The sequence below is a fragment of the Bufo bufo genome, chromosome 2 (assembly GCF_905171765.1).
Source record: "Bufo bufo chromosome 2, aBufBuf1.1, whole genome shotgun sequence".
NCBI classification, from domain to species: domain Eukaryota; kingdom Metazoa; phylum Chordata; class Amphibia; order Anura; family Bufonidae; genus Bufo; species Bufo bufo.
In genome coordinates this window covers 217597424-217618602 of record NC_053390.1, presented here as the reverse complement: position 1 = coordinate 217618602, position 21179 = coordinate 217597424, and the positions used below count along the sequence as shown (strand labels likewise).

Below are 21179 nucleotides of genomic sequence, written 5' to 3'. Positions count from 1 at the left end.
AGAAAACGTAAAGCAGGAGTGGCATTAAGCTGATATCGGAGTATTTCCCCACACTTCCTAGAATGTAGTAGTTTTATTTCAGCAGACACATTGCACACAGAGTAATGCTTCCCAAACAAGGTGGAGAACATATAAGTTACAAGGAAGGGGAAATAACAATTAGAGACAAATGGGTTACAAATACATTACACAGTATGGTGGCTTCTTCGTCTTTGACAGGTTCTATTATGTTTTTACGGCCAAATATACAACCTGCAGATTCCTTTTAAAAAAAAACAACTTGTGGGATAATAGTTTATACCGCTAACTTCAAGCAGTTCTTGCATATTTATCAGATCCTTACAATCACCCTCTTTCCAGAGCCTTGGAAGAAACATGTTATGCACAGTATCCATACTCCTGGGAATACCTATGGATAGTTTATGGTAGCTGCCTGCAAAAGATGTTAAAGGGGTTGTCTCATCTAGCCATTTCCATGGTGAGATGGCGGCTGTTTTAATGCCAGCCTTACGGAAACAGCAGAGTGTTCGGGGGGGGGGGGGGGGGGGGACAAGGATGGGGCAAAAACATTTACGACCAACCCTTTTAGTTCTCTGGGAAGATGGGACACAGCCAGAACTCTCTGGAAGCGTCTCTTCGCTTTCCCCATAGCACACACGTGTACTATGTGTGGGGAAAGCCGAGAGGGGGGCGAGAGAGACAGCTGTTGAATGTGTATGGCCAGCTTTACGTGTTGATGAAGTTCTTGCTCCACGCAGCTTTATAGCGTGGCTATTTTATTATGCTGGCTGATGTGCCTGGTAGACACTTATCTCCCCATCTATAGAAATAAGGTGGAACTCAACCAATGTGCATATTAATGTCAATGACATGTCAATGGTCTTTATTGTTGGGTAATCAACCATCATTAAAATAATATCTTACAACAACAAGACCCCCACCGGACTATTCACTAATGGATGAGGACTACTAAAAAGGCTACGTTTCATTTACCAAAAGGTCTTATACTCTGGAAAGAAGATAAGATTGGGAAACTAAACATGAAAAGCTTTATATATGTCAAAAGTCTAAATGCATTTTTTTCCTGTACACTAAGCAAACAAAGAGAAAAGTTAAAATTACCTTCTTTGCATAGCGGGTGATGACAAGAAGCGATTAAACCACTATAGGGCAGAGCACAGAACTAACAGAAGTCTTGAATACAGCTGTTAATGATCTAAGAAAGCAACAAAATGGGGTGCCAGGACTAGGAAAATGGAAGCCAATTTCTTCCTAAAACAGCGCCACACATGTCCATGGGTTGTGGCTGGTATTGCAGGTGAGCTCCACTGAAGAGAATAGGGCTGAGACACAATACCAACACACAACCATGGACAAGTGTGGTGATGCTTCTGGAGTCCTGGACAACCCCTTCCATTGGTTGCTCCACTTTTCATCTGCTCCTGTTTTCATAAATCTACACCAATATGTGTGACGATTACCATACAGACACTGAATTTGTTACTAAAAATCAGCATTGCTGAGCAATCTTTATACAAAGTGTCAGGCTCTCCAGCAGGCAGAACTTGCTAGGTAATGAATTAGAAAATACATAGGACAAAGCACAACAATTCTAGGAATTCAGAGAATTACATTTGTCTGGGATTGATATTACAGGTTAAGTTTCTGTGGCTTATTTTGAGCCTTTTTTTTATACTTATGAATCCCTTTGGCTCTTAGTCTTTATTTTAAAAAATTGCAACAGTAAAGTGGTAAGAAAAATGTAACTAGATGTACTGCCAATCCGGATGGGTAGCACTACCCAGACCGCACCCTAGGATCTCCCAAAAAACGTCACACCAGTTTGATGTCAAGAGGACTTTCCTGAAGGTAATAAATGCAGCAGGATATTCATTGTGCTACAACCAGCATTTCCAAAACAAAAATGGCAAAATTAAATTTTAAAGTTGGTCTGGCCAAGTTAACAAGGGGGAAATCTGGGGATAAAATTGGGATCATTATTTTGGGCAAAAAGAAAATCCCCACAGCTTCCTAAACAACTCGTCGGACTTCAAAAAATCTCTTCAGATAGTAGATTTGTCCCAGAGTCATAGCAACCAGTACAAGGGCTTCAAAAAATGACCAAAGCACCACCCTGCTGTTCGTGTTGTCATTAACTGTTGAGAGAAGACAGAAAAATGAGTACAAAGAGGACAAGGTGCACACAGAATAAATGTATATATTAGGTATTTGGCTTGTGGGTGACATTTCAGAAGGACCCTAAAATGCACTCTAACCTTTACAGATGAACTTAGTGTGACCTTCTCTTAACCTTTGAATGCACATATCCAAACTGTTCAATGTTTCAGTACTTTTTGCACAACTTGCTGTTCAACAAGGAGCTTAATAGCAAAATTCACAACAGGTATTTGATCTATGAATCGACCAATACATTTCCTGGTTCCATTAGAATTAGTATTTAAAGGGACACTGACAGGCCCAATATGCATATTTAGGTATATACACTGCTCAAAAAAATAAAGGGAACACAAAAATAACACATCCTAGATCTGAATTAAATATTCTTCTGAAATACTTTGTTCTTTACATAGTTAAATGTGCTGACAACAAAATCACACAAAAATAAAAAAATGGAAATCAAATTTTTCAACCCATGGAGGTCTGGATTTGGAGTCACACTCAAAATTAAAGTGGAAAAACACACTACAGGCTGATCCAACTTTGATGTAATGTCCTTAAAACAAGTCAAAATGAGGCTCAGTAGTGTGTGTGGCCTCCACGTGCCTGTATGACCTCCCTACAACACCTGTGCATGCTCCTGATGAGGTGGCGGACGGTCTCCTGAGGGATCTCCTCCCAGACCTGGACTAAAGCATCTGCCAACTCCTGGACAGTCTGTGGTGAAACGTGACGTTGGTGGATAGAGCGAGACATGATGTCCCAGATGTGCTCAATTGGATTCAGGTCTGGGGAACGGGCGGGCCAGTCCATAGCATCAATGCCTTCGTCTTGCAGGAACTGCTGACACACTCCAGCCACATGAGGTCTAGCATTGTCTTGCATTAGGAGGAACCCAGGGCCAACCGCACCAGCATATGGTCTCACAAGGGGTCTGAGGATCTCATCTCGGTACCTAATGGCAGTCAGGCTACCTCTGGCGAGCACATGGAGGGCTGTGCGGCCCTCCAAAGAAATGCCACCCCACACCATTACTGACCCAATGCCAAACCGGTCATGCTGGAGGATGTTGCAGGCAGCAGAACGTTCTCCACGGCGTCTCCAGACTCTGTCACAACTGTCACATGTGCTCAGTGTGAACCTGCTTTCATCTGTGAAGACCACAGGGCGCTAGTGGCGAATATGCCAATCTTGGTGTTCTCTGGCAAATGCCAAAAGTCCTGCACGGTGTTGGGCTGTAAACACAACCCCCACCTGTGGACGTCGGGCCCTCATATCACCCTCATGGAGTCTGTTTCTGACCGTTTGAGCAGACACATGCACATTTGTGGCCTGCTGGAGGTCATTTTGCAGGGCTCTGGCAGTGCTCCTCCTGTTCCTCCTTGCACAAAGGCGGAGGTAGCGGTCCTGTTGCTGGGTTGTTGCCCTCCTACAGCCTCCTCCACGTCTCCTGATGTACTGGCCCATCTCCTGGTAGCGCCTCCATGCTCTGGACACTACGCCGACAGACACAGCAAACCTTCTTGCCACAGCTCGCATTGATGTGCCATCCTGGATAAGCTGCACTACCTGAGCCACTTGTGTGGGTTGTAGACTCCGTCTCATGCTACCACTAGAGTGAAAGCACCGCCAGCATTCAAAAGTGACCAAAACATCAGCCAGGAAGCATAGGAACTGAGAAGTGGTCTGTGGTTACCACCTGCAGAACCACTCCTTTATTGGGGGTGTCTTGCTAATTGCCTATAATTTCCACCTGTTGTCTATCCCATTTGCACAACAGCATGTGAAATTGATTGTCACTCAGTGTTGCTTCCTAAGTGGACAGTTTGATTTCACAGAAGTGTGATTGACTTGGAGTTACATTGTGTTGTTTAAGTGTTCCCTTTATTTTTTTTGAGCAGTGTATATGACAGTACAGGTCTTATAAAGTGTATTAGAATCATCTAAGTATCCCCCCTGTCCACCTTATAAATACAGTAATCTGAAGTTTTATAACCTGCTTGAATCGTCTTCAAACTGCCCAAGGGGCGGTGTTTCATATCCACTTGCGCCCAGCCAGCCTCGCCCCAACTGCCATTTTGAAGCGTCGCCCAGCTCATCAATATTCACTTCGCTGGGCGGCTACTCTGAAGCGCTGCTCTGAACTGTGCCCGGCGCATGCGCATAAAGCAGAGGCTGCATCGGCCTCTGAGATGCAGACTGTGCGCAGGCGCGATGTGATCCCGGCCAGTGAGGGTGCCGGGCACATGCGCTGAAGATGAGCCGGAGGCCGATGCCCATAGGATTGTACTGCGCATGCGCCAGATCTTGCGTCTGGGACACTAGTAGCCGCCCAGCGAAGTGAATATTGATGAGCTGGGCGGCGCTTCAAACGGTAGTTGGGGCGAGGCTGGCTGGGCGCAAGTTGAGATGAAACGCCGCCCCTTGGGCAGATTGAAGACGATTCAAGCAGTTTATAAAACTTCATTTTACTGTAGTTATAAGGTGGACAGGGGGGATACTTAGATGATTCTAATACACTTTATAAGACCTGTACTGTCATATATACCTAAATATGCTTTTTGGCCCTGTCAGTGTCCCTTTAAACAGTCCTCCTCATCATGCTGTTCCCATTTTGATATCATGAGACCAAGACAATATCTAACAATTGATTAACAGTACCTCACCATTGTGAGGCTTCAAGCAGGATGTTCTCAGACAGAGTGTCCACTGAGCTTAGAGTGTCACAGAGAGTCATCAGCAGGTTGCAACAGAGATACAGAAAGACTAGAAGAGTCACAGAAAGGCATAGAAGTGCTTCATTGTAAACAATGCCCTGCGGAAGCGGATGATGAATGCCACACAACTCCAGGCACATTTAAGGGAGGTGAGAGGCACCCAAGTGTCACCTCAGACCATTAGAAACTGTTTACATCAGCGTGATCTGCGTGCTAGACGACCTGCAAGTGTACCAGACCTCACAACCAGGCACAGGCGTCACCGTCTTGCATGGGCCAAGGATGCATCTACACTGTACTAGGGACCAGTGGGCCACAGTGCTGTTCACTGATGAAAGTCTGTTCATGGGGAGCAGAAATGATGACCACCAACGATTTTGAGACGTCAAAGAGAGCACTAACTGTCACCAGACGAGCTGGTGGTGGTGGTGTTAGTGTGGGCAGGTGTGTCTAGTCAATACAGAACTGCCCTACAATTTTTGAATGGTACAATGACAAGTCCATACTACTTGAATAACATCATTAATCCAGTCATTGTGCCTCTGCATGAACACCACAGGCCTAATTTCATCTTCATGGACGACAATGCGCCAGTTCATCGAGGTCGCATCATTAGGGAAAGGCTGCTGGAGACTGGGGTACCTGCACTTTCTCCAGACCTGAATCACATTGAAAACTTAGAGGCTCTTAACTCTGTACCCCAGAATCTCAGTAACCTGTGGGGCACCCTTTAAGAAGAGTGGGATTGCCATGCCTCTGCCGACAATAAGTCGACTTGTGAACAGAATGAGATGTCGTTGTCAAGCTGTAACTGATGCTCAAGGCCACATGACAAGTTAGTGAGACATTTTTGTGGGGGTATACCCACCACTGGTCTTGGCTTTTGTTTCAATAAATTGTTTGAGATGAGGAAATCACCATTGCATACTTCTACTTAAAGGAGTTGTCCGAGTTATTTTTTTGTTCTTTGTATGTTTCTAACTGGGCAAATGTAGGGACTTTACAATTCACTTACTTTATTCTCCAGTTGCTGCTTTCTCAGATTTCACTGAGGGCCACATGACCTGTGATGTCACCTTCTCTCCCTGCTCTGATGATGTTTCATGCACAAGCCTGAGAGAGAAGATATGTGCCTGTACACTGCACTGCTGGCTGCTGCTTATTGCTCTCTCCCCGGATTCTTGAGGGAAAACCCCTTCAGCTGCACAGACTCATGTTTGAAGGCTTTACTGAGTAGCTGCAGGCAGTGAGGAGACAAATGCTGGGCACAGGAGCTGACAGGAGTTCTGCAGAGCATTGCACAAGAACAGAAAGGTAGGGGGAAGATCTTGTGTGTATCAGCAGTGTCACTGTACAGCTGGGACTTGTAGTCCTACAAATACAACATACTGCTGAGTATCCTAGCAGGCAGACATGTCACTCAGGGCAGCACTTGTATTCACTCCCTTTGCAGGATTGTTGTTATTGCAGGTAAACAAAGAGGCAGAAGAGAACCAGGGAAATTAGGAAATCTATATTTTATTTTTTTTTTGCATAAAACCTACTTAGATTAGTTATATATTGCTGCCCATCAGATTTACAGTGCTATAAAAAAAAAATCATAACTGACAACCCCTTTAAATGCCTTACTTTCGCTATATAACACTGTAGCGTGAACTTTGTTTTCCGTAAATTTCACCCGAAATTTAACTTTGTGAGTAGTGTATATATATACACACAAGTTTGTAAATTTGGCAAGCTGCAGAGGCTCTGCCCCTCCCACTAAGCCCTGCCTCCTCCTGCCAACTTGAAACTTTCTGAAGCTAATTTTGTGGTGTCAAAGCCTTCACAAATCTCCCCCCAATTCTCCTATAAAATTACTACTCATCTGTAACAAATAGAAAAAATTATAACTAAAGATAAATTAGATGAAATTTTAGGGAAATTTCAAAAATAAATAAAAACAAAATTATACTCACTTGATCTGTGTATTCTTTCCCGCACTTCCATGTATTCCTGCTCGTGTTTCACAGCTGTCATGGCCACTGCAAGTTCATTGATCATCTCTTCCAGCTTGTTCTGGTGTGCTGTACAACAGGTGAACAAACAAGTCATGATAGACCATGATGAAATCAAACAGCGAGTGCTAGTCATAGGAGACTGGTAACATTAAAGGGGTTCTGCAGTTTGTTTAAACTGATTATCTATCCTTAAACTGCAGAACCCCTTTAATACAAATTACTGATCACCAGCAGTACTAGTAAGGCGGTGTGCACACAGGAATTGGGCTCTCTTTTTAATTGTTCCAGCATAGGAATAGAAAAATGGAAGCTCAAGCAGAGCCAAAGCCATTCAGAGTAAAAACATACCATACCAAACAAATCTAAAGCATGCCGATACCACAACATACAAGATATTGACTATCATAAAACACCATGATACAGTCAAGTCAGGGGAGTCGCAGTTGGTCTGAGAGATGTGGCCGACACACGGAACGATCAGTCCTGTGAATCAGGCCTAATCCATATGCTGGGTTGTTTCTTTGTGGAACATATTTTCTATGGCACTTATAAAAATATGATGGAATTGGTGGCATGCACTCTCTCAAATGGGAAAAAAAAATTATATATAAATATAATGTGTTTCTTTTATACGGTGTCCACCATTTGGTATAAATGACTATGCAGGTCAGTATGGCAATACTAAATCAATATATTAAACTTTTACTACTTTAAAAAAACAAAAAAAAACATTTTTTAATCATTTTTGTGTTGCAGCATTTAAAGATTCAGAACATTTTTTTGGTCAACTAAGCTATATAAGGGCTTGTTTTTTTTACAGAACAACTTGTAGTTTCCATTGGTACCATTTTGGGGCACTTTGTATTCGGCTTCTTTTAGAAGGTATAAAACAAAATCTCAAATCTGGCAATATTTTGAGGTTAAAGAGGTTTTCCAGGCTTTTATTATTGACAACCTATCCTTAGGATAGGTCATCAATATCAGATCGGCAGGTGTCCGACACCCGCCCCAACGATCCGCTGTATGAGGAGACGGCGCACATAGTGTGCCCCCGTGCAGTCCCTCTTCCTGTTTGCGGCTGCTTTGCCATAGACATACAGCACTGTGCACACTGTATCCTCATACAGCCTGAGGATAGGTCATCAATAGTAAAAGCCCGAACAACCCAATTAAAGATTGTGATCGTCTTATAGTTCAGGCTGTTATGAATGTGGAGGCAATTTCAAATGTGATTTTTTTCCCCCCCATTTTTATCAATAATGGTGTATTTTTCGCCAGAAAGCGATTTGTTTCACCTCATTTAATCACTAAAATTACGACTTTTAAAAAAAAAAAAATCTCAGATTTGCTGTGCACCTTTTTAACAGAAGCAAGCTTAATCTACTGCTAGATTTTGCTCCTCTAAGCAGAACATACGTTGAGAAATGAGGCGTAATATACGCCAATTTGGTAGCCCCCACCCACGTTGACATTCAAAAGACTTTTCTAGCGTGTTTCATTCTTTCTGGCAAAAAATAAGGAGAAAACCGTTGATTATTTTTGGTGCATGTTAAACCATAATTCTAGCACAACATGATAAATGTCCCCAGTATGTAAGGGAAAATTCATTTTTACTTGGAATTTGTTCTAAATTTTTTTTTAATCTCACCACAAATAACACTAACATTTCTGTATTCCACTGTATTATGCTACTTGGGGCCTAACACGAGAACAAAAATGGTCAACCTGGGTGTTAGACCTCCTGCTACAATACCATCAGAAATCGGTGATCACATCATAGAGTTTCCAATGGGGTTACAGAGGGAGTCCCCACCATCTATGAACCACCTCAATGACTGAAACGCAACGGTAACCTCAATGTTTTTCTATTAGGGCAAAAATTGTCCTGGGCGACCTACAAGGTCTGTAAGACTTCTGACCATGATGGAACAAGACTTTTAGGTGATCAAAAAATGTAGCTGAAAAGTAAAGCCTCATTCACATGGCAGTGTTTCACGGACGTCTGCTGTACGTGTTCTCCACGGACAGCACACGTCCCTATTCATTTTAATGTGTGTATTCACACATCAGTGTTTTAGCACGGTCTGTGGGTCTGTTTTTATTAGCACGGATGCATCCTCTACTTTGTCCACGTTCACGGATCCATCAAGCCCATTAGTCTATGGGTCCGTGAAAACCATAAATGCCATCCGTGTTTCACGGATCATAAAGAAGAGATTCTTTGAAAATTATTTTTCAGCTGTTCAGTGTCCGTCAAACACGGACAGCAAAAAACAGACACACGGATGCATCACTGACCAGCTGCTCACGGATTTGAACACGGACGTGTGAATGAGGCTTAACACAACAAACAGCACTCCAACCCTGAGCAACACAGTGGTTGTTAGGTGAATGACAACCAAACCAGTTCCTTCATTATATGCACCAACTCACATCACTGCCATGCCAACAAAGGAGAAGTGTTAGGTAAAAAATAAACATGGCTGCAAGGTAATGTTAATAGACACACAGAACAGGGAACTCTGCTCAGCTATCAAACAGCAGAAGACATACCATCCCAAGTATCTCCACCACCTAGGAGAAATATCGAGATGAGAACACATGAAGGGAGTTTTAGGTACTACCACCCTCTGAGTAGACAGCATTCTGGTTGGACTGGTACAAGTTCACATGGTCTGTATTCTGCCAGTATCAGTAACCAACAGGTGCACATCGTTCCATTATAGTTTCTTCTCTGTATTTCCCACTACTGGTTTTGGTTTACAAATACTGACCGTGTGAATAAGGCCTAAGGAATGCGGGGCAGGGAGTAGTTCTGAAAGAAGTAAAGATCATCTGTCACTAGACCAGGGATCAGCAACCTGCACCATTCCAGCTGTTCTGAAACTACAACTCCCAGAATCCTCCTTTCACTTCTTCGCAGTTACAAGAACAGCAGAACAAGGCCTCATGCACACAACCGTATTTTTTTGCGGTCCGCAAAACGGGGTTCCGTTTTCCCGTGACCGTTTTTTCGTCCGTGGGTCTTCCTTGATTTTTGGAGGATCCACGGACATGAAAAAAAAGTCGTTTTGGTGTCCGCCTGGCCGTGCGGAGCCAAACGGATCCGTCCTGAATTACAATGCAAGTCAATGGGGACGGATCCGTTTGACGTTGACACAATATGGTGCCATTTCAAACGGATCCGTCCCCATTGACTTTCAATGTAAAGTCTGGAGTCCCTTTTATACCATCAGATCGGAGTTTTCTCCAATCCGATGGTATATTTTAACTTGAAGCGTCCCCATCACCATGGGAACGCCTCTATGTTAGAATATACTGTCGGATATGAGTTAGATCGTGAAACCTCATTTCCGACAGTATATTCTAACACAGAGGCGTTCCCCATGGTGATGGGGACGCTTCTAGTTAGAATATACTACAAACTGTGTACATGACTGCCCCCTGCTGCCTAGCAGCATCCGATCTCTTACAGGGGGCCGTGATCAGCACAATTAACCCCTCAGGTGCCGCACCTGAAGGGGTTAATTGTACTATCATATCCCCCTGTAAGAGATCAGGGCTGCCAGGCAGCAGGGGGCAGACCCCCCCCCTCCCCAGTTTGAATATCATTGGTGGCCAGTGCGGCCCCCCCCCCCTTCCTCCCTCTATTGTAATAATTTGTTGGTGGCACAGTGTGCCCCCCCCGCCCCCCCTTCCTCCCTCTATTGTAATAATTCGTTGGTGGCACAGTGTGCGCCCCCCCCCCCCCTTCCTCCCTCTATTGTAATAAATCGTTGGTGGCACAGTGTGCGCCCCCCATTGGCCCCCCCTCCCTCTATAGCATTAACAACATTGGTGGCCAGTGTGCAGCCTCCCATCCCCCCCCCCTCCCCCCGATCATTGGTGGCAGCGGGTTACTAGCAATAGTACAATAGTAAAAGATTCATACTTACCTAGGAGCTCCGATGTTCGTGTCCGGCCGGGAGCTCCTCCTACTAGTAAGTGACAGTTCATTTAGCAATGCGCCGCACAGACCTGTCACTTACCAGTAGGTGGAGCTCCCGGCCGGACACGAACATCGCAGCAGCAGCCAGCAGCAGGTAAGTATGAATCTTCTACCATTGTACTATTGCTAAGTAACCATGGCAACCAGGACTGTAGTAGCGTCCTGGTTGCCATGGTTACCGATCGGAGCCCCAGCGATTAAACTGGGACTCCGATCGGAACTCCGCTGCCACCAATGATGGGGGGGGGGGGGGGGGGGGGGGGAGATGGGAGGCCGCACACTGGCCACCAATGTTGTTAATGCTATAGAGGGAGGGGGGGCCGATGGGGGGCGCACACTGTGCCACCAACGAATTATTACAATAGAGGGAGGGGGGGGGGGGCGCACACTGTGCCACCAACGAATTATTACAATAGAGGGAGGGGGGGGCCGCACTGGCCACCAATGATATTCAAACTGGGGAGGGGGGGGGGGGGTCTGCCCCCTGCTGCCTGGCAGCCCTGATCTCTTACAGGGGGCCGTGATCAGCACAATTAACCCCTTCAGGTGCCGCACCTGAAGGGGTTAATTGTGCTGATCACGGCCCCCTGTAAGAGATCGGGTGCTGCCAGGTAGCAGGGGGCAGTCTTGTACACAGTTTGTAGTGTATTCTAACTAGAAGCGTCCCCATCACCATGGGAACGCTTCTGTGTTAGAATATACTGTCGGTTCTGAGTTTTCACGAAGTGAAAACTCAGCTTTGAAAAAGCTTTTATGCAGACGGATCTTCGGATCCGTCTGTATAAAAACTAACCTACGGCCACGGATCACGGACACGGATGCCAATCTTGTGTGCATCCGTGTTCTTTCACGGACCCATTGACTTGAATGGGTCCGTGAACCGTTGGCCGTGAAAAAAATAGGACAGGTCATATTTTTTTCACGGCCAGGAAACCCGGATCACGGATGCGGTTGCAAAACGGTGCATTTTCCGATTTTTCCACGGACCCATTGAAAGTCAATGGGTCCGCGAAAAAAAAACGGAAAACGTCACAACGGCCACGGGTGCATACAACGGTCGTGTGCATGAGGCCTAAGTTTGCAAGCTGGGAGTCGTAGTTTGACAGCAGCTGGAGTGTTGGAGGTTGCTGATCCCCGCACATAAAAGGTGTTACTGCATCCACAATCCTTCAATTCAGGGGGTCCAAAGCTTCTGCAGGCTCTAGAACAGGCATCCTCAAACTGCGGCCCTCCAGCTGTTGCAAAACTACTACTCCCAGCATGCCCAAACAGCCTACAGGTATCAGCCTACAGCAGGGCATTGTGGGAGTTGTAGTTTTACAACAGCTGGAGGGCCGCAGTTTGAGGATGCCTGCTCTAGACTAAGGACACAGTTTGAAAAAGCGCTGAAGAATCCTGGTTTCCATCAGCCCAGATATCTCCATAGACATGAGATTTCTGATTTGTATACTTCTGGATTAAGCCCAGCTGCCAGGAACAGGGATTGCATAGGCCGGATCCCTTGGCGCCTCCTTTGGCAATCTCCAACTAAAAATATTATCTCTATGGCCAGCTTTACTTGTTCTGAGCCCTCAAAGATGCTGCAAAATAAACTACATGGTATGTGGATAATCTAGAAGATGACACAAAGTGACCTACCTTCCGTCTCCATGTCCTGGCCCTTCGGGGCTTCTCCAATGTCAATAGTGAACATCACTATCTTGGGAGTCATAGTTGACATTCTGTTACTGAAGCAAAACTTGTACGTTCCATCCATGTGTGCGGCAAAGGTGTACTTTCCGCTGGATTCCCTGTCTCCTTTATGAATTCCTTTATTGTCAGGACCAGTAATCTGAAATAGGAAAAGAAGTGTCTTACAAGTTTCCTAAAAAAAAGGGAAAAAATGATCTCCTGATATGTCACGGATCAAAAGATTGCAGCGGTGAAGCCTGTGATCTCGGACCTCCACTGATTTCTAGACCGAGCGATCTGCTCACAACCCCTTTGACACGGCTCAGAGATATTGGTCATTGAAAATCTTGTTCAACATTATAAAAGGGAACATTGCTGGGACTCGCACCTATATCGAGAACGGAGCCCCGCAAGTGAAGGAGGGCGCACGTGCAGCCGCCCTCCATTCATTTTCTATGCGGCCGGCGAAAATAGCCGAGCGCTAGCTCGGCCATTTCTGTCGGCGCCATAGAAATCAACAGGAGCGGGGACCGCGCATGAGCGGTACGCTCCCATTAACTTCTATGGGGAGCCGGCTTGGTGGTGGCCAGACCGGAGTCCTCCAGCCACCACCTTGCGGGGCTCCGTTCTCGATATAGGTGCAGGTCCCAGCGGTGGGACGCGCACCTATAAGACAATGGGGGCATATCCTAGCGATATGCCCCCATTGTCCATGATGAGACAACCCCTTTAAGCCATGTTCAAGGACTGGACTGCATGACTCTACACCATCATGTTGCACACAAATAACTCTTCATCAGCAATTTACATACATTACACACAATAACTGATCAGCAACCTCTGGCACTCCAGTTGCTGTGAAACTACAACTCCCAGCAAGCTCCATATACTTCTATGTAAGTTTTTGGAAACAACCAAACATGCTGGGAATAGTAGTTTCAGTCACTGACATTAAAGTGGTCATCCAATACTAAAAAAAAAGCCCCCCCGAATATACTTACCCGGGTCCCCACTCCCTGTGCCACTCCTGATCCCTGGACCGCCACTGCTGCTTCTCCCCATGCACGGATAAGAATATCCGGTGTCGGGGGAGGTGGGGAGCAGTCGATGGCAGGCGGGCGACGCTCAACCCCCTCCTGCCATTGGCTGCACCCCCAGATGTTTTCATCCGTGCACAGGGAAAAGCATCAGTGGCAGTGCGGGGACCCGGGTAAATATATTCAGCGTGGAGGGCCCGGCATGGGGGGGGCTCAATTTTTTAAAGGATTGGATAGCCCCTTTAAGTTTTGTTATATGCTGCATGGGGCGAATATACCGGGGCATCTGTCAAATACTTTCACCAACCAGTATAATGGCAACTAAGGCTACTTTCACACTCGCGTTTGGTGCAGATCAGTCATGGATCTGTTCAGATAATGCAGCCGTCTGCATCTGTTCAGAACGGATCCGTTTGTATTATCTTTAACATGGTCTTGAACACCATTAAAAGTCAATAGAGGACGGATCCGTTTTCTATTGTGTCAGATTGTGTCATAGAAAACGAATCTGTCCCCATTGACTTACATTATGTGTCAGGACGGATCCGTTTGGCTCAGTTTTGTCAAACGGACAACAGCGTTTTGGTGTCCGCCTCCAAAGCGGAATGGAGACGGACCGGAGGCAAACTGATGCATCCTGAGCGGATCCTTTTCCATTCAGAATGCATTAAGGGCAAAACTGATCCGTTTTGGACTGTTTGTGAGAGCCCTGAACGGATCTTACAAACGGAAAGCCAAAACGCCAGTAGACTTAGGGGCATAATGTTCTCTTCAAGCAACCTGCCTTTGAGTTGAATGGATCTTTGCTTAGATTTTTCTATGTCATAGTTTCAGTACCTGAAAGTGTCAAAGGGGCACGAGCTCACTATAGAGCTTGTCATTGTAGAAATCAGCAGGGGCCTAAGATTTGCATTGGGTTTGGCGAGATGCGGGTAGCACTCTGGGCAGTACAGCTGCAGAGGCAATACTTCAAAACCCATGGGAACTGTACCCTACTGCATCTCCACATCTTACATCAAGTGGGAGATGGCAAGTAAAGGGGCATGTTAAATGTGCCAAAAATGTTCACCTAAACAAAGGGGAAACTGCAGGGGTCACCTACTCCAGCAATGCGGTCTTCTCATATATTTCTAGGAAATACACATGGCCAACCACGCATATGATCTCAATGGAAAGAGGGGAAGAAGCCACTGCTGGACAAGCCTATGTTCACATCCATCATGCCCAATCCTTTCCTCCGACACCTACCATGACATGGTCAGCTGATCCTAACACTCACCTACCTGCACAGGTTACCAGCTAATTTTCGTGTGGGGAAAAAGAGCAGCAGCATACTACGGTACCAGCAAAGTGAATTAGACTGGACGCATCTCACATACATGTTCGGTATATTTTATGTGCAGAAATTGACCTGCGGACACACAGAAAGCACGAAAATCTGTGTAGAAAATAGGTTTGCAAACCAGTGTGTACGTAGCCTAAGGGCTCATGCACACTAATGTATTTTCTTTCCGTGTCCGTTCCTTTTGCGGACCGTATGCGGAGCCATTCATTTCAATGGGTCTGCAAAAAAAATTAAGTTACTCCGTGTGCTTTCCGTATGTCCGTATTTCCATTCCGCAAAAAAATAGAACATGTCCTATTATTGTCCGCATTACAGAGAAGGATAGTACTGTTCTATTAGGGGCCAGCTGTTCCGTTCCGCAAAATACGGAATGCACACGGATGTCAACGGTATTTTGTGCGGACAGCAAAATACATACGGTCGTGTGAATGACCCCTAAGGCTAATTTCACACGAGGGTGTCCGGACCAGGAGACTCAGGCCTCCTGTACACAAACGTTTTTTCCCCCGTTTACATTCCGTTTATTGCAGGAACTGACAGTATCATAAGCCATAATGATGGTATAAAGGTGCAGATAAACGCACCAAATCGTCCAGATTATTGAGAACGACCCTTCCTGCGAACAGTTGTTCCCGATCATCTTCTAGCCGTCTAATTGTGCCGCTGATCACCCGATCAACAAGTTGCAGGCACCAAGGGTGATCCCCGCCGCTCATGCAGGCACCACCAAGGGTGATCCCCGCCGCTCATGCAGGCACCACCAAGGGTGATCCCCGCCGCTCATGCAGGCACCACCAAGGGTGATCCCCGCAGCTCATGCAGGCACCACCAAGGGTGATCCCCGCCGCTCATGCAGGCACCACCAAGGGTGATCCCCGCCGCTCATGCAGGCACCACCAAGGGTGATCCCCGCCGCTCATGCAGGCACCACCAAGGGTGATCCCCGCCGCTCATGCAGGCACCACCAAGGGTGATCCCCGCCGCTCATGCAGGCACCACCAAGGGTGATCCCCGCCGCTCATGCAGGCACCACCAAGGGTGATCCCCGCCGCTCATGCAGGCACCACCAAGGGTGATCCCCGCCGCTCATGCAGGCACCACCAAGGGTGATCCCCGCCGCTCATGCTGGCACCACCAAGGGTGATCCCCGCCGCTCATGCTGGCACCACCAAGGGTGATCCCCGCCGCTCATGCTGGCACCACCAAGGGTGATCCCCGCCGCTCATGCTGGCACCACCAAGGGTGATCCCCGCCGCTCATGCAGGCACCACCAAGGGTGATCCCCGCCGCTCATGCAGGCACCACCAAGGGTGATCCCCGCCGCTCATGCAGGCACCACCAAGGGTGATCCCCGCCGCTCATGCAGGCACCACCAAGGGTGATCCCCGCCGCTCATGCAGGCACCACCAAGGGTGATCCCCGCCGCTCATGCAGGCACCACCAAGGGTGATCCCCGCCGCTCATGCAGGCACCACCAAGGGTGATCCCTGCCGCTCATGCTGGCACCACCAAGGGTGATCCCCGCCGCTCATGCAGGCACCACCAAGGGTGATCCCCGCCGCTCATGCAGGCACCACCAAGGGTGATCCAGTCGCTCGGTGGTCTAAACAGCGATCTGCTGCTCAGAAGCCATGATCGCTATAGTGATGCCTCATCCTCATACAGTGAAGGAAATCGCTGGATGTAAATGCAGCAGTCTTCTTAATTGGATGAGCAGCTGACTGTCAGGAAGGAACGCTTCCTTCTCAACAATCGGCCGCTCAGTCAGCCTGTCTAAATCCACCTTAAGTTCAGGTTAGAGGAGCAATGTTCTGTCTGGGAAATGAAGCCATCACACAAAGCGTGCTTCCTAGACTGAACACGCGCATGACATTGGCCTTAAGTGTCACCGTACTTTCAGTAAACTATTCATGTGTCTGACACCCTCACCCCTCTCTAGAACGAGGGGATAGAAGCGCACACTCTCTCCTTGCTGCACAAGAGGGGCCCGACGGCTTTCTACTGAGTCCATCTCACCTGTCCTGCAGCGAGGAGATGAGCTCTTCTCTCCCCTCCTTCGAGAGATCAGTGGGGGTCTCAGCGCTCAGACCCCCACTGATCTAAACTCTTGATGTGTCCCTATTACATAGTTAAAGTTGACTTAAAGTACAGTGCAACTTTAATCAACGTCGCCCACAATCACTTGAGCAGGTGCGGCCGGTGAGTGACAGCTGCCTGCACACAAGTCACCACTCTTTAGGGCTGCGACTGTCAAGTACGACAAATAGCGTGGGTGCAGATCCATGGATTCTTATCAATAATGACAATAGAGAGCGCGGGTGCAGATCCAGGGATTCGTATCAATAATGACAATAGAGAGCGCGGGTGCAGATCCAGGGATTCGTATCAATAATGACAATAGAGAGCGCGGGTGCAGATCCAGGGATTCTTATCAATAATGACAATAGAGAGCGCGGGTGCAGATCCAGGGATTCTTATCAATAATGACAATAGAGAGCGCGGGTGCAGATCCAGGGATTCTTATCAATAATGACAATAGAGAGCAGGGGTGCAGATCCAGGGATTCTTATCAATAATGACAATAGAGAGCGCGGGTGCAGATCCAGGGATTCTTATCAATAATGACAATAGAGAGCGCGGGTGCAGATCCAGGGATTCTTATCAATAATGACAATAGAGAGCGCGGGTGCAGATCCAGGGATTCTTATCAATAATGACAATAGAGAGCGGGGGTGCAGATCCAGGGATTCTTATCAATAATGACAATAGAGAGCGCCCACTGTTTGTTTTTTTTTAGTTTCCATTTAAACATTCTCATTAGAATGCAGCCATGACTGGCCGGAGATGTCCCACAGCCAGCACTGCAGGTCACTTGGCCACCTCTGCAGCTAGGCGTGCTGTGTACCGGCAGCTGGGGCTCACAAACCCGGCGCCATCTAGTGGCCCGGGCACGGTAGCCCTCACTGCCGGCTATGCCCGGGATTTGGAAGGGAAGCCCTCCATACTCACCTCCACGTCGATGTCCAGGAACCCCCCCTCCGCCACTTCAAAGATCAGGCCCATCTTGGTCCCGGACGTGACATGCTCGTAGTAGCATTCTTCCGCGTGAGCGTCGATGCTTACAAAGTAACCCGAGGCCGTGGCGGAGAAGAAGGCGAGCAGGGCTACGAGTTCTGATACCGTGAACATGTCTACCAGAGGCGGGGGCCGAGCGAGCACAGGCCGGGAACCTTGCTGCGGAGTCTGGGCCTCGTTGTGAAAGAGGCGTCACCGCTGTAGACAGCCGGGGAGCTAGCAGCTAGTGCCACGTAACGGCTCTACGGCGGCCCAGCTGGGACACGCTCACATCCGGGCAATGGAAGCGTAGTGTAGACCTGGCAGTACGAGAAGCCGCGCTGTTTACGCCAAGCTGACGGAAGCCGCGGCGGCCATTTTGTTTTAGGGCATACTTCGGGCAGATAATAGTGACACTGGTGTAGAATCTGTTTTCTGACAACTTTTTCACCAGTGCTGATAGACGCTTCCAGATGTAGATTCAAAATGATCTATCCCCTGCTTTTCTCAAAAGTACCTTTTACATGTGTATTAGGTTCTGTGGCACTATAGGTGGATGCTTCCAGTATTATTACCCATCGACATAGCAAAGCAAACCGCAGTTCTCTGAAGATTATATAGAGCTTGACATATATATTGCAATTTAGAAGGAAAAATCATGTGTGACGGTCAAACAATGACTTTTGTTAAAAAAAAGAATAAACAGTACATATAAGTGGAGGTATATACAGCGAGGCGGAAAAGCCGATCACAGGAGATTCTTCAATATCCCAAGTACAGAGTACAAAATAGGGCAAATTACATCAGTATAACTGAGGCCCCATTCACACGACAGTATAAAATGGGGATCGGATGCAGACCCGCTCATTTCAAGGAAAAAAATAGAAGATGTCCTATTCTTGTCCGTGTGCAGACAAGAATAGGCATTACTAACAGAGGATGGGACGTGCTGATCATGGAAAACAGATACGTCATGTGAATGGGGCCTTATATAGGAATCCAGAGTCACCAGAACAATAACATTGTTTTCAAAAGGATAGATCATCTGAAATAGTAAGACATCTGTAGATATAATATCAGTATATATAGTGTTAAAGGGGTTGTCCTGCCATATATATTGATAACCTATCGTCAGGATAGGTGATCAATATCTGATCAGTTTGGGCCCGCTGATCAGCTGTTTGAAGAGGAGACGATGTTTCATGCGAGCACTGTTCGGCCCCTTTCACACGAACGATACGGATTGCAAGCAAGTTCAGTCAGTTTTGTCTGCGATTGCGTTCAGTTTTTTCCGCGGTAGTCAAAAATGCATTTTGATGAGTTTTTCACGCGCGTGATAAAAAACTGAAGGTTTACAAACAACATCTCTTAGCAACCATCAGTGAAAAACGCATTGCATCACGTGCTTGCGAATGCAATGAGTTTTTCACTGAAGCCCCATTCACTTCTATGGGGCCAGGGCTGCGTGAAAAACGCACAGAATATAGAACATGCTGCGATTTTTACGCAACGCAGAACTGATACATGAAAAAACGCTCATGTGCACAGACCCATTGAAATGAATGGGTCAGGATTCAGTGCGAGTGCTATGCATTCACGTCACGCATTGAACCCACGCGGAAAACTTGCTCATGTGAAAGGGGACTTCCTGTTCATTACACTAGGCGTCAGCTCTCTTGCAGCAGCGGAATGAAGTGAATGAAGCGAGTACCCGTATGTACACTGGGCTTCTGAGACGAAAGTGCAGTGTAAAGCCTCATTCACACCTCAGTGTTTGGTCAGTGATTTTCATCAGTGATTGTGAGCCAAATCCAGGATTGGAGCCTCCACAGACATAAGGTATAAGGGAAAGATCTGCACCTCTTCTGTGTTTAGAGCCGCACCTGATTTTGGCTCAAAATCACTGATGGAAATCACTGACCGAACACTGACGTGTGAATGAGGCATAATGAAGAGGAAACGGAGCTCGCATGGAGTGCCGCCTGCTCTTCAAACAGCTGATTGGAGGGACAACCCCTTTAAGGACTAAACATTCTCTCATGACCCCCGCCGATCAGCTGTTGGAAGAGGCCGTAGTGCTCTGTGAGGATGCTGTACATCGGTCACATGGCCTAGGCGCAATCCCATTTAGGCCTCATGCACACGACCGTTGTTGTGTTCCGTTCCGCAAAATGGGGTTCCGTTGTTCCGTGATCCGTTTCCGTTTTTGTTTCCTTGTGTCTTCCTTTATTTTTGGAGGATCACCAAACATGAGGGAAAGTGAAAAAAAGTCTAAGTCAAGTTTGCTTTGCAAATGATAGGAAAAAAACGGACGCGGATGACAATCTTGTGTGCCTCCGCGTTTTTTCGTGGACCCATTGACTTGAATGGGTCCGCGAACCGTTATCCGCCCAAAAAATAGGACAGGTCATATTTTTTTGACGGACTGGAACCACGGATCACGGACGCGGATGGCAAACGGTGCATTAGCCGAGTTTTCAACGGACCCATTGAAAGTCAATGTGTCCGCAGAAAATCACGGAAAACGAAACAACGGACACGGAACACAACGGTCGTGTGCATGAGGCCTTAGGTGAATGGAGCTGAGCTGCAATGTCAAGCACAGCTGCTGTACAATGGACGGTGCTGTGCTTGGTGAGCTGTGAAGAGACCGGAGCTGCTTTAAGTGCCGCCACCTCTTCAAACAGCTGATCAGCGGGGTTGCTGGGAGATCGCCACTCGCTGATCTGATAATGATGACCTAACCTGAGAATTAGGGTCCATTCACACATCCGTGTGTGTTTTGCGAATCCGCAAAACACAGACACCGGCAATGTGCATTCCGCATTTTCATTTTGCGGACCACATATCGCCGTCACTTAATAGAAAATGCCTATTCTTGTACGCAATTGGACATAGGACATGTTCTATTTTTTTTCGGGATCGGAATTGCGGACCCGGAAGTGTGGGTCCGCATTTCCGGATCCGTGCCGCACGATGTGAAATGAATGAGTCCGCAATTCTGTTCCGCAAAATGTGGAACGGAATTGCGGACGTGTGAATAGAGCCTAAGGCTACTTTCACACCTGCGTTAGGTGCGGATCCGTCTGGTTATCTGCACAGACGGATCTGCACCTATAATGCAAACGCTTGTATCCATTCAGAACGGATCCGTTTGCATTATTCTTTTAAAAAAAAGTCTAAGTCAAA

General features: G+C 47.0%; 1 protein-coding gene across 2 annotated transcripts; it reads right to left on the bottom strand.

Annotated features, from left to right (window-relative positions):
• Nucleotides 1–598: 598 nt before the first annotated feature.
• Nucleotides 599–18249, bottom strand: TMED2 (transmembrane p24 trafficking protein 2). 2 transcript variants are annotated; one of them, XM_040416208.1, is made up of 5 exons: nt 17946–18249; nt 12522–12714; nt 9449–9469; nt 6854–6961; nt 599–2156 (listed from the first exon to the last, which is right to left on the bottom strand). In XM_040416208.1, exons 1-5 carry the CDS (start codon nt 18123–18125, stop codon nt 2032–2034), a joined length of 627 nt encoding a protein of 208 aa, XP_040272142.1. In that variant the 5' UTR covers nt 18126–18249; the 3' UTR covers nt 599–2031. The 2 variants fall into 2 exon arrangements, with proteins under 2 accessions (XP_040272142.1, XP_040272143.1); XM_040416209.1 differs by lacking the exon at nt 9449–9469 and having other exon boundaries at nt 17946–18243.
• Nucleotides 18250–21179: the final 2930 nt, after the last annotated feature.

Excerpts from the sequence above, each read along its gene's own strand:
- TMED2 (XM_040416208.1), bottom strand. The coding sequence starts at position 18,125 with ATGTTCACGGTATCAGAACTCGTAGCCCTGCTCGCCTTCTTCTCCGCC. Across the intron at positions 12,715-17,945 it reads TCCTGGACATCGACGTGGAG|ATTACTGGTCCTGACAATAA; the intron begins GTGAGTATGGAG and ends TTCCTATTTCAG. Across the intron at positions 6,962-9,448 it reads TGGTGGAGATACTTGGGATG|CACACCAGAACAAGCTGGAA; the intron begins GTATGTCTTCTG and ends CCTGTTGTACAG.